This window comes from Pogoniulus pusillus, chromosome 27, assembly GCF_015220805.1.
Source record: "Pogoniulus pusillus isolate bPogPus1 chromosome 27, bPogPus1.pri, whole genome shotgun sequence".
NCBI classification, from domain to species: Eukaryota; Metazoa; Chordata; class Aves; order Piciformes; family Lybiidae; genus Pogoniulus; species Pogoniulus pusillus.
In genome coordinates, this window is record NC_087290.1 from 3,745,667 (window position 1) to 3,758,247 (window position 12,581).

The 12,581-nt window shown below is 59.8% G+C and overlaps 1 protein-coding gene across 2 annotated transcripts; it reads right to left on the reverse strand.

Moving 5' to 3' along the window:
• Positions 1-381: 381 nt before the first annotated feature.
• On the reverse strand, positions 382-2,969 carry METTL27 (methyltransferase like 27). Of its 2 annotated transcripts, XM_064165879.1 has the most exons (6): positions 2,820-2,969; positions 2,613-2,741; positions 2,360-2,495; positions 2,182-2,274; positions 1,633-1,739; positions 382-1,108 (listed from the first exon to the last, which is right to left on the reverse strand). In XM_064165879.1, exons 1-6 carry the CDS (start codon positions 2,925-2,927, stop codon positions 971-973), a joined length of 711 nt encoding a protein of 236 aa, XP_064021949.1. In that variant the 5' UTR covers positions 2,928-2,969; the 3' UTR covers positions 382-970. The 2 variants fall into 2 exon arrangements, with proteins under 2 accessions (XP_064021949.1, XP_064021950.1); XM_064165880.1 differs by having other exon boundaries at positions 1,016-1,739; positions 2,820-2,967.
• Between the last annotated feature and the right edge of the window lie 9,612 nt (positions 2,970-12,581).

The window sequence follows — 12,581 nt, forward strand, 5'->3', positions numbered from 1 at the left end:
TGGTTCCACCAAAGCTGCCTGGGCTCGTTTGTAAGTGTCACAGTGGGGGGAAGGACAGTGACATGTCCTATGGGTGTTGCATCCTGCCAGCCTGCTGCCAGCTGGGGAGTGCTGCCCCAGTGCCTGGCATGTCCTCATGTCCCAGTGAGGATGTGGCAGCAGCTCCCAGGGTGATCCTGGCTTAACTCCCAGCAGGGAAACTAAGGCAGGGAGAGGGTGCTGAGAGCCAAGAGAGGCACAGGGGGACTCCAGGCTCACAGAGCTTGGTCCTTTGAGTCCTCAGGAACCAGAAAAAAAGCCAAATCCCTCCCACCCTCCTTTGTCCACCCCAGAGGGTCCACATCTCCTCTGCTCCAGAGACCACGCACAGCAGGCAGGCAGTGCTAGCAGGGCGTTTATTAAAGAGCCAAGTGCAGGGATGGGGCCAGCCATGAACCCCAGTTGCCCAGAGGACAGTGCTAGGGACAGATAGAGGTAGAAGGAAGCATGGCAGCACTGGGACCCCAATACCTAGGGGAGGGCAAAGTGCAGAGGTGACAAGATGCACAGGGAGAGTGAGTGTGGGAGAAGGGAGATGTCCCTGGTGGGCACGGGGACAATTGTGGGCATGTTGTTCTGCCAGGGAAGAGCTCCAGAGGGGGAGGAAGTAATCTAACCTATGGGAATGGGAGAGGCAGGAACAGGTCTGAGGGAAAAGGGAAAAAGGAAATATCCCAGCAAGAGATTTGGGTAAAAAACTTCCCAGGGGAGCAGTGGAGGAGGAGGGGTGGAGGCAGCACGGCAAGGGGCTTGGGGAACAGGCTGGGCAGGTGATGCTGGGTGGCTCCTGGGTGGGGAGCAGCCACCAACTCCTCAAGTCCTTTCCAGCTTTCCTTCCCACCCAGACCATTAACTATAAAGCTGTAGGAAAATCAGAGACTTAAACAGATATTGTGGGTTGAAAGGCTGATGTGATGCTTGGAAAGCTTCTTCAGCTGGGTGCAGCTGCTCCTGGTTTGGATGTGGAGGTGTCCTGCACCTCAGCATGTCCTGGGGAGGATGAGGATGGAGGACCACAGGACATGGTGATGGGGATCTCCAACAGTCCTCTGGGAAAGACTACAGAGGGCTGGGGTAGGGAAGATGAAGAAGGATCAGGATTTTGATGAGGACTAAGAAGCTGGCATGGTGGGGAGAAAACATCCCAGATGTGAGGTGGCTCTGAACAGCCAGCTGGGTCTGAAGATGGCACTATGAGGCATGAGGTGTTGGGGACAACACCTCAATGTCAGAGCTAATGGTGGTGCCCAGGAGACCCCAGTGAAACCAGAAGGCCCTCCCCAATCCAAGGAACCCAGGGCCCCACAACTTGGTGGGAAGGAGCCAGAGAACAGAATGGGGGTGCTCCCCAAAAACACTGTCACCCCCCAGTAGCTGCCCTGATCCTGGAGCGGGTCATAGGGATGGGTTTTCCAGGCGGCCAAGTGCTCATCTTCCCTCCCTCCAGGGCTGCTTTGGCTGTCAGTTCTCCTTGAGTTGGGGCACAGGGCATTTCTGATAGATGTAGATCACCCCGGAGATGTAGCCAGTGCCCTGGGTGCTCTCCTCCTCAGAGGTGGCCCTCTCCCAGTTCCCCACTTCCTGGGCCAGGACCTTTTGCCAGGCTCCCTGCTTCTCCAGCCTCTCCAGCGCTGCCTCCAGCTCTGCCTTGTACCGCAGGTTCGAGGGGTTGCTCCTTGTCGTCAGGCAGATGAGCCCTCCTGCCAGGAGACAGAAAGGATGACATGGATGCCAGGTGCCTCTGCTGGGCGTAGCATCCCCTGGGGGCGAGAGGAGGCAGGAAGACCCTCCCAGGAGTTAGGTGGCAGGCCGGCAGGCCAGCAGGCAAAGGACACAGTGGGCAAGGGACAGGCAGGCCAGGAGGCAAGAGGGCAGGGGACAGGCAGGACATCACGCCTGAGCACAACTGTCGTGCATCAGGAGTGTCACTGCCACATCCCCTTGCCTGAACCCTGCCAGAAGACATGGCCAGAGACCAAGCTGCCACCACATGTCCCTGCCTGCACCTGGCAGAGGGAACAAGGCTTGGCTGAGCCACATTCACTGTCAGTCCCGGTCCTCATCCAGGGGGAAGGTTCCTAACCCACCACAGGTCACCCTGGGAGTCCCGCAGGGAGGGGACACCAGGGAACACCCCCTCACCTGGCTTGGTGACACGCAGCAGCTCCGGCACGGCCGTGGTCGGCACCTGCCCCTCGCCCAGGGCTCCCACCAGCGTTACGGCGTCGTAATGCTCTGCGGGGACACTTGGGGCATCACTGGGAGGAGCCCTCCGGGACACTTCACCTCACACACAACCCAGCCGGTGCTAGCCCGTTACCTGAGGGCACGGGCAGGGCCTCCTGGCCCAGGACACACCGCCACAGCTGCTGGTAGAGCCCGGTGCTCTGCGCCCGCTCCAGCATCCCCGCGCTGCCATCCACGCCGTGCAGGCAGCGGAAGCCACGGCGGTGGAGCTGAGGGGACAGAGGAGACAGACGGACAGACAGCTCACTTAACTCCTCACCCCACCTCTCCACATCCCATCCCGCTCCGTCCCGTTCCGTCCCGTCCCACCCCATCCCCTCCGGTACCTCTCGTGCTACAAGCCCGGTGCCACAAGCCACGTCGAGCAGCCGAGCCTCAGCGGGCGCCGTGGGGAAGGCGAAGGCGAGCGAAGCGGCGGCCAGGTGCGGTGCTCGGTACTCCAGCGCCGCCACATCCTGCGGGGACACGGCGGTCAGAGGAGACGGGGAGCTGAGCGAAACGGCCCCGGTCCCCGGCTCGGTTCTCCCCGGTACCTGCTCGTAGCCCTCAGCCCAGCCATCGTACAGCCGCAGGCGCTCGGGCAGCGCCGAGCCGCTGTGCACCGCCGCCACCCGCTCCCGAACCCCCAGCGCCAGCCGCATCGCCCCCGCCGGCTCCGTGCCCCGAACCCCGGGCGAGCCACTGGCCGCGCTCCGCTGGCTCCGCGCACCTGCCTCGGCCACGCCCCTCCGCTCCCTATTGGCTCTGCCGATATCCCGCTGCTCCCTATTGGCTCTGCTCACCGCCACTGGACACGCCCCCAGCGCCCCATTGGCCGTCCGCCCGCGTCCCGCTCCGTTAGGGGGACCGGACGTGCCCGGGTGTCCCGGCGCGGAGCGGGAGGGGTGACCGAGCGTCGCCAGGAGGCACACAGTGACCCGAGGGTGGCACCTCCTGCCCCTGTCAGCGTGGCCCAGTGTCCTGGAGGGTGGCGCCAAGTGCCCTGGGAAGCACCAACTGCCCCAAGGAGGACCAAGCGCCCTGGTGAGGTGACCGGGTGGGGTGTGAAACCGAGTGTCCAGGGAGGATGGCATCAAGTGCTTACGGGGGGTGACACCAGGTACCCTGGAAGAGCTGGCGCCAAGTGTCACAAAGCCGCCACTCTTCTGCAGAAGTATCCCCTAGCCCTGTCCCTGCTGCTTTGTCCCATGCTAGGGGTCAGTGTGCCCTCATGTTGATGTCCCAGGCATAATGACTGCTTGTTGGGCAGGTCACCTCCTGCCCAGCCCCTTGTCCCAGCCCCACAGGGCCCTCCCTGATGCTGTGCTGTCACCTCCATGCCTGCATCCGTGTCTTCTGCTGCCACTCAGACCCAACACCTGCTGCTGGTCACCATACTCCTCTGCCACCATCTGAACCCATCCTGTCCCAGCACGTGTGAGGGTGACAGCCTAATGCTGAGCAGCTCTCCCAGCCCCTGGGGAACAGGACATTCACCACTGGGGCAGCTCCTTTGTATCCTGATGTGCCCACGCACCTCCAGCTGCTCAGCCACCGTGGGGTGGTCATTCTGTGCTGTCCCTTGCCCACAGACAAGGTGTGCAGCAGCAGGCAGAGCTTGGAGACATAGGACAGGAGTGTTGCTGTGACAGAGGAGAAACATCTTGACCACATCAAGCTTGGGTTTTGCTCACAAGAAAGAGCAGAAGAAACACCACTGAGTGCCAACACAAGGCACTCGGAGGTGATCAGATGCCCTCTCCACAGCTCCAGGTAGCCAGCGTGGGTACTGCCCCACATCTACCTGGTAAACGAGACCTATTTGTTAGTTCATTGGTGGATAGGACCCAAACTAGAGCTGCTCTCCAGGTCCAGAGGCGCCGTGGGGACCTGCCCATGATCCACGCGGGGTGGAATTCCCGTGGTCCATGTGAGGTGACCCTGCGCCGTGGTCCGTTAGGGGTGGCCCTGGCCCGGGTAGTGCTGGCCGGGGGCCTCGAGAGGGAGCCCTCCGCCCGCGCTCGGACACCGCCGGGCGCTGCCCGAGCCCCCGCGCCCCCGGCACTCCCGCGTCGCTCCCGCTGGGATGGCAGAGGGGGCTCCTGGGGCTGGGGCCGGACACAGGAGTGCAGGCATCATCCCCACCTGCGGGCAAGGACACGAGTGGCTCCTGGACAGGGTCTGTTGGAGATGCCAGCTCCTGCAGATGACACCAAGCTGGGGGCAGATGTGGCTGGGTTGGAGGGCAGAAGGGCTCTGCAGCAGGACCTTGACCGCCTGGACAGATGGGCAGAGTCCAAGGGGATGGCTTCAATAGCTCCAAGTGCTGGTGCTGCACTTTGGCCACAACAACCCCATGGAGAGATACAGGCTGGGCAATGGAGTGGCTGAGAGCAGCCAGACAGAGAGGGATCTGGGGGTGCTGATTGATGCCCGCCTGAACATGAGCCAGCAGTGTGCCCAGGTGGCCAAGAGAGCCAGTGGCATCCTGGCCTGCATCAGGAATGGTGTGGCCAGCAGGAGCAGGGAGGTCATTCTGCCCCTGTACTCTGCACTGGTTAGACCACACCTTGAGTGCTGTGTTCAGTTCTGGGCCCCCCAGTTTAGGAGGGACATTGAGATGCTTGAGCGTGTCCAGAGAAGGGCAACGAGGCTGGGGAGAGGCCTTGAGCACAGCCCTAGGAGGAGAGGCTGAGGGAGCTGGGATTGGTTAGCCTGGAGAAGAGGAGACTCAGGGGAGACCTTATTGCTGTCTGCAACTACCTGAGGGGTGGTTGTGGCCAGGGGGAGGTTGCTGTCTTCTCTCAGGTGGCCAGCACCAGAACAAGAGGACACAGCCTCAGGCTATGCCAGGGGAGATTTAGGCTGGAGGTGAGGAGAAAGTTCTTCCCTGAGAGAGTCATTGGGCACTGGAATGGGCTGCCCGGGGAGGTGGTGGAGTCGCCGTCCCTGGAGCTGTTCAAGGCAGGACTGGACGTGGCACTTGGTGCCATGGTCTGGCCTTGAGCTCTGTGGTGAAGGGTTGGACTTGATGATCTGTGAGGTCTCTTCCAACCCTGATGATACTGTGAGACTGTGATACTTTGTCTCCTGTGCGGGTCCAGTCCTGCCTCCTGGGCTGCACGGCGGTGACCTCCAGATGGTTTCGTGAGCAGCTCCCCGAGCAGGTGTCTCACATTCCCAGTGTGCTTTTCACTGCTCACTGAAGCTGACTTTCATTTGCAAGATGCCACCAGCATCCCTCCACCCCAGCTCCGGTGACCTTCTGGGCTGCACCTCTGTCACCCCTACCCTGAGTCTTGACCTGTGCAGATCCAGATCCAAATCAGAGAATCCCAGAATCCCATCATGGTGTGGCTTGGAAGGGACATAGGGAAGTTATCCACTCCAGCCCAGCAGGGTGCCCAGGATCACAATGTCCAGGTGGGTTTGGAATCTCTCCAGAGAAGGAGACTCCACAACCTCTCTGGACAGCCTGCTCCAGGGCTCTGGCACAATCACAGCAAAGACATTTCTATTCATCTTCAGACCGAACCTTCTGAGTTCCAGTTTGTCCCTGTTGTTCCTTGTCCTGTCACTGGGCACCACTGACAAGAGCTCAGATACGCCCTCTTCCCCCCGACCCCAGCCCTTAGCTCTTGCTGAGCATTGCTCATATCCCCTCTGGGGCTGCTCTTCTCCAGGTTCAACAGCCCCAGGGCTCTCAGCCTTTCCTCCTTGCAGAGATACTCCAGACCCCCCAGCATCTCCATAGCCTCCACTGGACTCTCTCCCTGCCCCTCTTGGAACTGGTGAGCCCAGAACTGGACCCAGGACTCCAGCTGCTACCTTGCTGGGACAGAGTAGAGGGGAAAGAGAACCTCCCTTGGCCTGCTGGGCACACTGCACCCCAGGAGGCCACTGCCCTTCTTGGCCACGACAGCACATTGCTGGCTCATGGAGAACTTGTCCATGAGCACTCCAGATCCTACTCTGCAGAGCTGCTGGAGCTTTTCCCTCACCTTCCTGGAGCTGGCTGGCTCTGCTGCACTGCTCACAGCTGTGCAAACAGCTTTGCCCCATGTCAGAGCAGCTTTGGGCTGGCTGGGACCCAGCGCTGGCCTGCTGTGGTTTGGACAGTTCCTGGTACCAACACCACAACCCAGGCTGTTCCCTGAGAGAGGGGTGGGTGGTGGGAACAGCGAAGACATCCACGAGGAGTGGCAGCAGGCTGTGGCAGGTTCCCTGTGGCAGGCTCTGGAGCCGAGGCTGGACTTTGTCCTGACACGTGGCACACAGTGGAAGGGCTGCCACAGGGGCACGTGGCCTCCTGCTGCTGTGGTGCAGCTCCTTGGGGTGACATCCTTGTCCTCTGCTTGGACACAGAGGGTCTGCCTGTGTCCTGGCTGGACTGGCTGCATGAGGTGCATCCTGCTGGGACCCTGGGGCTGGGGTTGGGCCAACTCCATGCACCTGCTGAGGTTGGGTGTCCTCACTACCCCTCAACGTGCAGGCTGGAGGGATGCATGTCCCCAAGGCAGGGGCTTGAGTGGCCACTGAAGAGCATAGACCTCTGGCATGACCTCATCTGCCCTCCCTTATCAAGAAGGCGGTGCAGGGCTGGAAGGGCAGCTTAGGTGAGTCCATCACTCTCCAACCTGCCAGTGATGGGAAAGACAAAGTCTGAGCTGGGTTTGGATCCTCTGAAGTATCAGGGATCTCCAGGCTGGGCTCTGCCAGCTCTAGCAGTGTCATCTGCTCCTAACCTCCCCTCAGGTCTCACATCCAAGCCAGATCTCTGGGTAAGGTGTGTGGTGGCAGCCAGTGTGCGAGGCAGGTGGGCTTGTACAGCATGTCCCTGGCATGGCTTTAGCCCTTGGGATGAGACTAACTCTATCTTCTGGACAAACCAGTGCTGGTGTGAACTCCCTAGGACTCTTCCTCAGGCTGGAGCTGCAGGATGCCAGGCCCCACAGCCTTGCATGCCCCAGAGTCTTGCTGGGTTGTCCATGCAGCTGTGCATGAGCCCGGTGGCACCAGTCAGTGGTGGACCACCCATTTGCTGGTTCCTAGCAAGAGCACAGAGGGAGGCACATGCACGAGGCTGGTGCTTTTGTGGGCACCCTGGCACATCCAGGTGGTCTGAGATGAGATCCATCACACTCCTGTTCCTGGGTCCTGGGCTATCAGCATCCATGACAGCTGTGCCTGTGACGTTTGGGATGGAATGTGGGCTGGAGGCTGCAGTGAGCATCCTCTTGGTGCCCATGCTCGGCTCCTGCTGGCATCAACTGCTGGTAGCTCACAGGCATACACCATCCTGAGCTCAGCCTCTCCCCTGGCCCATCTGCCCTGGCACCTACCTCTATCTCCAGCTTATGGAGCTGACAAACCCCTTCAGCTCATCTTTTGCCAACCCTCCCAGTTGCTTCCTCTCTGCTTCCCCCTCCCCAGCATCACAGCCTGGTGCATCACTTGTCCTGGAAGTGTTTTACTCCACACAGTCCCATGGGACAAGGACCCTGTGGGTTCTGGGTGCCATGGTGGCCAAAAGACAACCCTTGAGCAGCATTAGGCTGCCTCCATCAGCAGGTGAGAGTCCAACTTGTCCACAAGGGCTTCAGCCTCGGAGACTGGGAAGGGGCAATGTACTGCAGGGGCTGGCTGGGTGGCTCTGTGCTCCTTGGGGGTTTGCCCCTGCTTCCCTGGTCCCAAAGATTTGCCCTCATGGGTGCTCAGGGCCTGGCACTTGGGTGTTTTCCAGTCCCTTAGTCAAGCCATGGGGTAGATCTGTTCCCTGGGGTCAGACAGGGACGTGTTCCCTGGGGCCAGCTGGGGACACAGCAGCTTTTGGCTCAGGAAGCATTGGTGACAGATCTTGTGACTGTCACTTAAAGCTGCCAGGGCAATGAACTGCACCTCTGTACCCCTCTCCCCACTCTAGGTCCTCCTTGGGGTGAGGGGTGGATGCCAGTGACAGGGAATGTCCTCAAGGTACCCCAAAGTATGCACAGCTTTGGGAAACACCTCTCATGCTCCTCTGAGCTCTCAGCTGCCTATCTGGAGCCTGGGGAAGCAAGGCCAACCCCTGGGGCACTGAGCCCTGCTGGAGTGCGATGCTCTGCAGGGTGCAGAGCTGGGCTGTGAGCAGAGCAGGGCAGGAAAACCCTGTGGGGTAGCAGGCAGGTGGGACCCAGAGAGCTCCTTGGAGAAGCAGAGGCAGGAGAGTCCATCTCCCTGTGGCCAAGGAGCTGGGCTCCCCAGTGTCAGAGGGACAGGGATCTGCTGGAGAGGGTCCAGCAGAGGGCTAGGAGGATGATGAGGGGACTGGAGCACTGTCTGAGGAGGAGAGGCTGAGGGACCTGGGGCTGCTTAGTCTGGAGAAGAGAAGACTGAGAGGGGATTGAATCAATGTTTATAACTGTCTGAGGGCTGGGGGTCAGGAGGGGGGGACAGGCTCTGCTCACTGCTCCCTGGGATAGGACAAGCAGCAATGGATGGAAGCTGCAGCACAGGAGGTTCCAGCTCAACACAAGGGGGAACTTCTTTGCTGTAAGGGTCCCAGAGCCCTGGCACAGGCTGCCCAGAGAGGTTGTGGAGTCTCCTTCTGTGGAGCCTTTCCAGGCCTGTCTGGATGTGTTCCTGTGTGCCCTGAGCTGGATTGTGTGGTCCTGCTCTGGCAGGGGGGTTGGACTCTTTGGGTCCCTTCCAACCCCTAACATCCTGTGAGCTGTGGTCCTGTGGCAGAGAGCAGGGTGCCTGGTGGGGCTTGGCACATCAGTGCTGCTGAGGGCTGGGGCAGCTCCACTCTGGTGTGCTCAGAGGACACAGCAGATTTCCTTTTCACCATCCAGCCTTGCCTGGAGTCCATCAGCCCCTGGAACTGTCCAGTCCTCCCCTAAAGCCCAGCCCTGTGGTGCCCAGGGACAAGCAGATTTTTGCTCTCTAACACACACCTCTCAGCACCACCAACTCCCTGCTGGAGCTCTGGGCTCTTGCCCGACTTCTCAACTCATAAACGCAGGCAGTGCTGTGTGGTGGATGGTGACTGCTGTCACCCAGCCCTCCAGTGCTGGCCCCTGACACCCACGAGGCTCAGCACCAGGTAGCAAGGAGAGGCTGAGATGTGAATGAGAGCGGAGGGGCAGGCAGGCTGGGGAGCAGCCCCTGGAGCTGCCTCATGGCTGGGAAGGGTTTGTGCTCCTGCCAGCCAGCCCTGCTGCCCCGGGGACCTGACATGTGCCCTGGCTGTGACCTGCCACCCTGCAAGGCTCTGACCGTGGCTGCTCCCCTAGGGCTGGGAGGCATCAAAGTGTCAGGGAATCACAGAGTTGGTTTGGTTGGAAAAGACCTCTGAGGTCACCCAGTGCCACCATCAGCCTAACACCACCAGGGCACTAAACCATGTCCCTGAGTGCCATGGCCACACCTTTCTTGAACACCTCCAGGGATGGTGACTCCACCACCTCCCCTGGGCAGCCTGTTCCAGTGCCTGACCACTCCTGCAGCAAAGAAATGTTTCCTGATCTCCAACCTAAATCTCCTCTTGCACAATTTCAGAGAATCATAGAATCAAGCAGGTTGGAAGAGAGCTCCAAGCTCAGCCAGCCCAACCTAGCACCCAGCCCCAACCAACCAACCAGACCATGGCACTAAGTGCCCCAGCCAGGCTTGGCTTCAACACCTCCAGCCACACAGACTCCACCACCTTCCTGGGCAGCCCATTCCAATGCCAATCACTCTCTCTGACAACAACTTCCTCACAACATCCAGCCTAGACCTGCCCTGGCACAGCTCCAGGCTACGTCCCCTTCTTCTGTTGCTGCTTGCCTGGCAGCAGAGCCCAACCCCACCTGGCTACAGCCTCCCTGCAGGCAGCTGCAGGCAGCAATGAGCTCTGCCCTGAGCCTCCTCTGCTGCAGGCTGCACCCCCCCAGCTCCCTCAGCCTCTCCTCACAGGGCTGTGCTCCAGGCCCCTCCCCAGCCTTGCTGCCCTTCTCCAAACACCTTCCAGCACCTCAACAGCTCTCTTGAATTGAGGAGCCCAGAACTGGACAGAGCACTCAAGCTGTGTCCTGAGCAGTGCTGAGCACAGGGGCAGAAGAACCTCCCTTGTCCAGTTGTGCCAGAGGAGGATTAGGTTGGACACAAGGAACAATTTTTTCCCCCAAAGTGTTGTCAAGACCTGTCCCAGGCTGCTCAGGGCAGTGGAGTCCCCATCCCTGGAGGCTTTTAAAAGCCATGGAGATGTGGTGCTGAGGGACATGGTTCAGTGGTGCCCTGGCAGTGCTGGATCAATGGTTGGACTCAATGATCTTGAAAGTCTCTTCCAGCCAACACAACTCTGCTTCCATGATGTCACCTGCACCTCCTGCTCTGATCACACATTGACACAGCTCAGGGTGAAAGTGACTCCTGATAGCAAACAGCTTCCTGCTGGTCCAATTGCCCTCTCCAGCTTCCATTTTCAGTGTCATTAAGATATTGAGAGTGCCTTAGAACACAGTCTGTGGTCCCTCAGAGGGCTGTGTCTGTGATTCACGTCCTGTACCCATTTCCCCTCCCTCCCAGCCCTTCCCACAGCTGGGCACCCCACGCCACCAGCTCCTGGCTCCCACGCCCACAGACAGAGCCATCACATGGCGAGCCCCTGGGCAGAGCTCAGCCCTGTGACTCAGTATCCCTCATGAGACAGCACCCTTGTGACTTGGTGTCCCTCCCCACATGCACCCCAGGAGCTTCATTTCCCTGCCCTGAGACTCACTGGGACTTTCTCACTGTGTCACTGTCACTCTGTGTAAACCCTGAAGCATGCCTCTGGGACTCCAGGCAGGGCTGCAGACCACAGCCCCGTGGCTGGGTCCAAATGTTCCCCACCACTGTCCCTGCCATTGGCTGGAGGGCTCAGTTTGCACCCATCAGACTCAGCCCAGCTCCAAATGTCACTGCATGGTTAGAATCATAGAATCAGGCAGGGTTGGAAGGGAGCACAAGGAGCAGCCAGTTCCAACCCCCTGCCATGCCCAGGGACACCCTACCCTAGAGCAGGCTGCACACAGCCTCAGCCAGCCTGGCCTCAAACACCTCCAGCCATGGGGCCTCAACCACCTCCCTGGGCAACCCATTCCAGCCTCTCACCACTCTCATCACCAACAACTTCCTCCTCACCTCCAGCCTCACTCTTCCCACCTCCAGCTTTGCTCCATTCTCTCCACTCCTGTCACTCCCTGACAGCCTCAAAAGTCCCTTCTCTGGACTCACTCCAGTCCCTCAGTGTCCTCGGAGGGAGTGCCCCAAAACTGAACCCAGTGCTCCAGGTGTGGCCTCACCAATGCCAAATGCAGGGGGACAACCACTTACCCAGTCCCTCCAGTTCTCACTGTGTCCCAACTCTTTCAGGCTGTGCTCACAGCAGAGCTGCTGCAGCCCTCTCAGCATCCTCCTGGCCCTGCTCTGGACACTCTCCAGCATCTCCACAGCCCTCTCGTCCCAGGGGCTCCAGAGCTGGATGCAGGACTCCAGGTGGGGTCTCAGCAGAGCACAGCAGAGGGGGAGAATCCCCTCCCTGGCCCTGCTGGCCACACTTCTGTTGCTGCAGCCCAGGCTCTGCTTGGCTTTCTGGGCTGCAAGTGCACACTGCTGGCTCCTGTGGAGCTTCTCCTCCAGCAGCCCCCCCAAGTCCCTCTGCTCAGGGCTGCTCTCCAGCCACTCACTGCCCAGCCTGGATCTGTGCTTGGCATTGCCTTGTCCCAGCTGCAGGACCTTGCACTTGGTCTTGTTGAACCTCCTGAGCTTGGCTTGGGCACACCTCTGCAGCCTGCCCAGGTCCCTCTGGATGGATCCTGCCCTGCAGCCTGTCTGCTGCATCACACAGCTTGGTGTGGGCAGCAAACCTGCTGAGGCTGCACTCAGTGCCTCTGTCCATGGCACCCACAAAGATGTTGAATAAGACTGGTCCCAGGACTGGTCCCTGAAGGACTCTAGGGTTTGTGTCAGAGGAGACCTTTCAGTACTGTCCTGCTCTGGCAGGGGGCTTGGACTGGATGATCTTGGGTCCCTTCTAACCTCTAATATCTTGTGACCCTGTGACCTTGTGATCCTGTGACATCCTCAAGGAAGAGGTGGACTCACTGCTGTTGCAAGAGACTTTCCAAAGCAGTCTGGGCAGCAGAGAAGACAGCAAGGTCTCACCCTGAGAAGCTGCAGTTGAAGTTGAGACAGAGCCTAAGGAGAGCTCCGCTCCAAATGCAGCCCCATGACATCACTGAGGCTCAGCAGTTACCATCAGCTGCTGCCCAAGGGGGGAGGATAGATGGAGACAAAGCCACAGCTCACCA

Coding starts and splice junctions, on each gene's coding strand:
- METTL27 (XM_064165879.1), bottom strand. CDS start 2,927: ATGCGGCTGGCGCTGGGGGTTCGGGAGCGGGTGGCGGCGGTGCACAGC. Junction 2,496..2,612: donor CCGGGCTTGTAGCACGAGAG/GTACCGGAGGGG, acceptor CTGTCCCCTCAG/CTCCACCGCCGTGGCTTCCG. Junction 2,275..2,359: donor GGCCCTGCCCGTGCCCTCAG/GTAACGGGCTAG, acceptor GTGTCCCCGCAG/AGCATTACGACGCCGTAACG.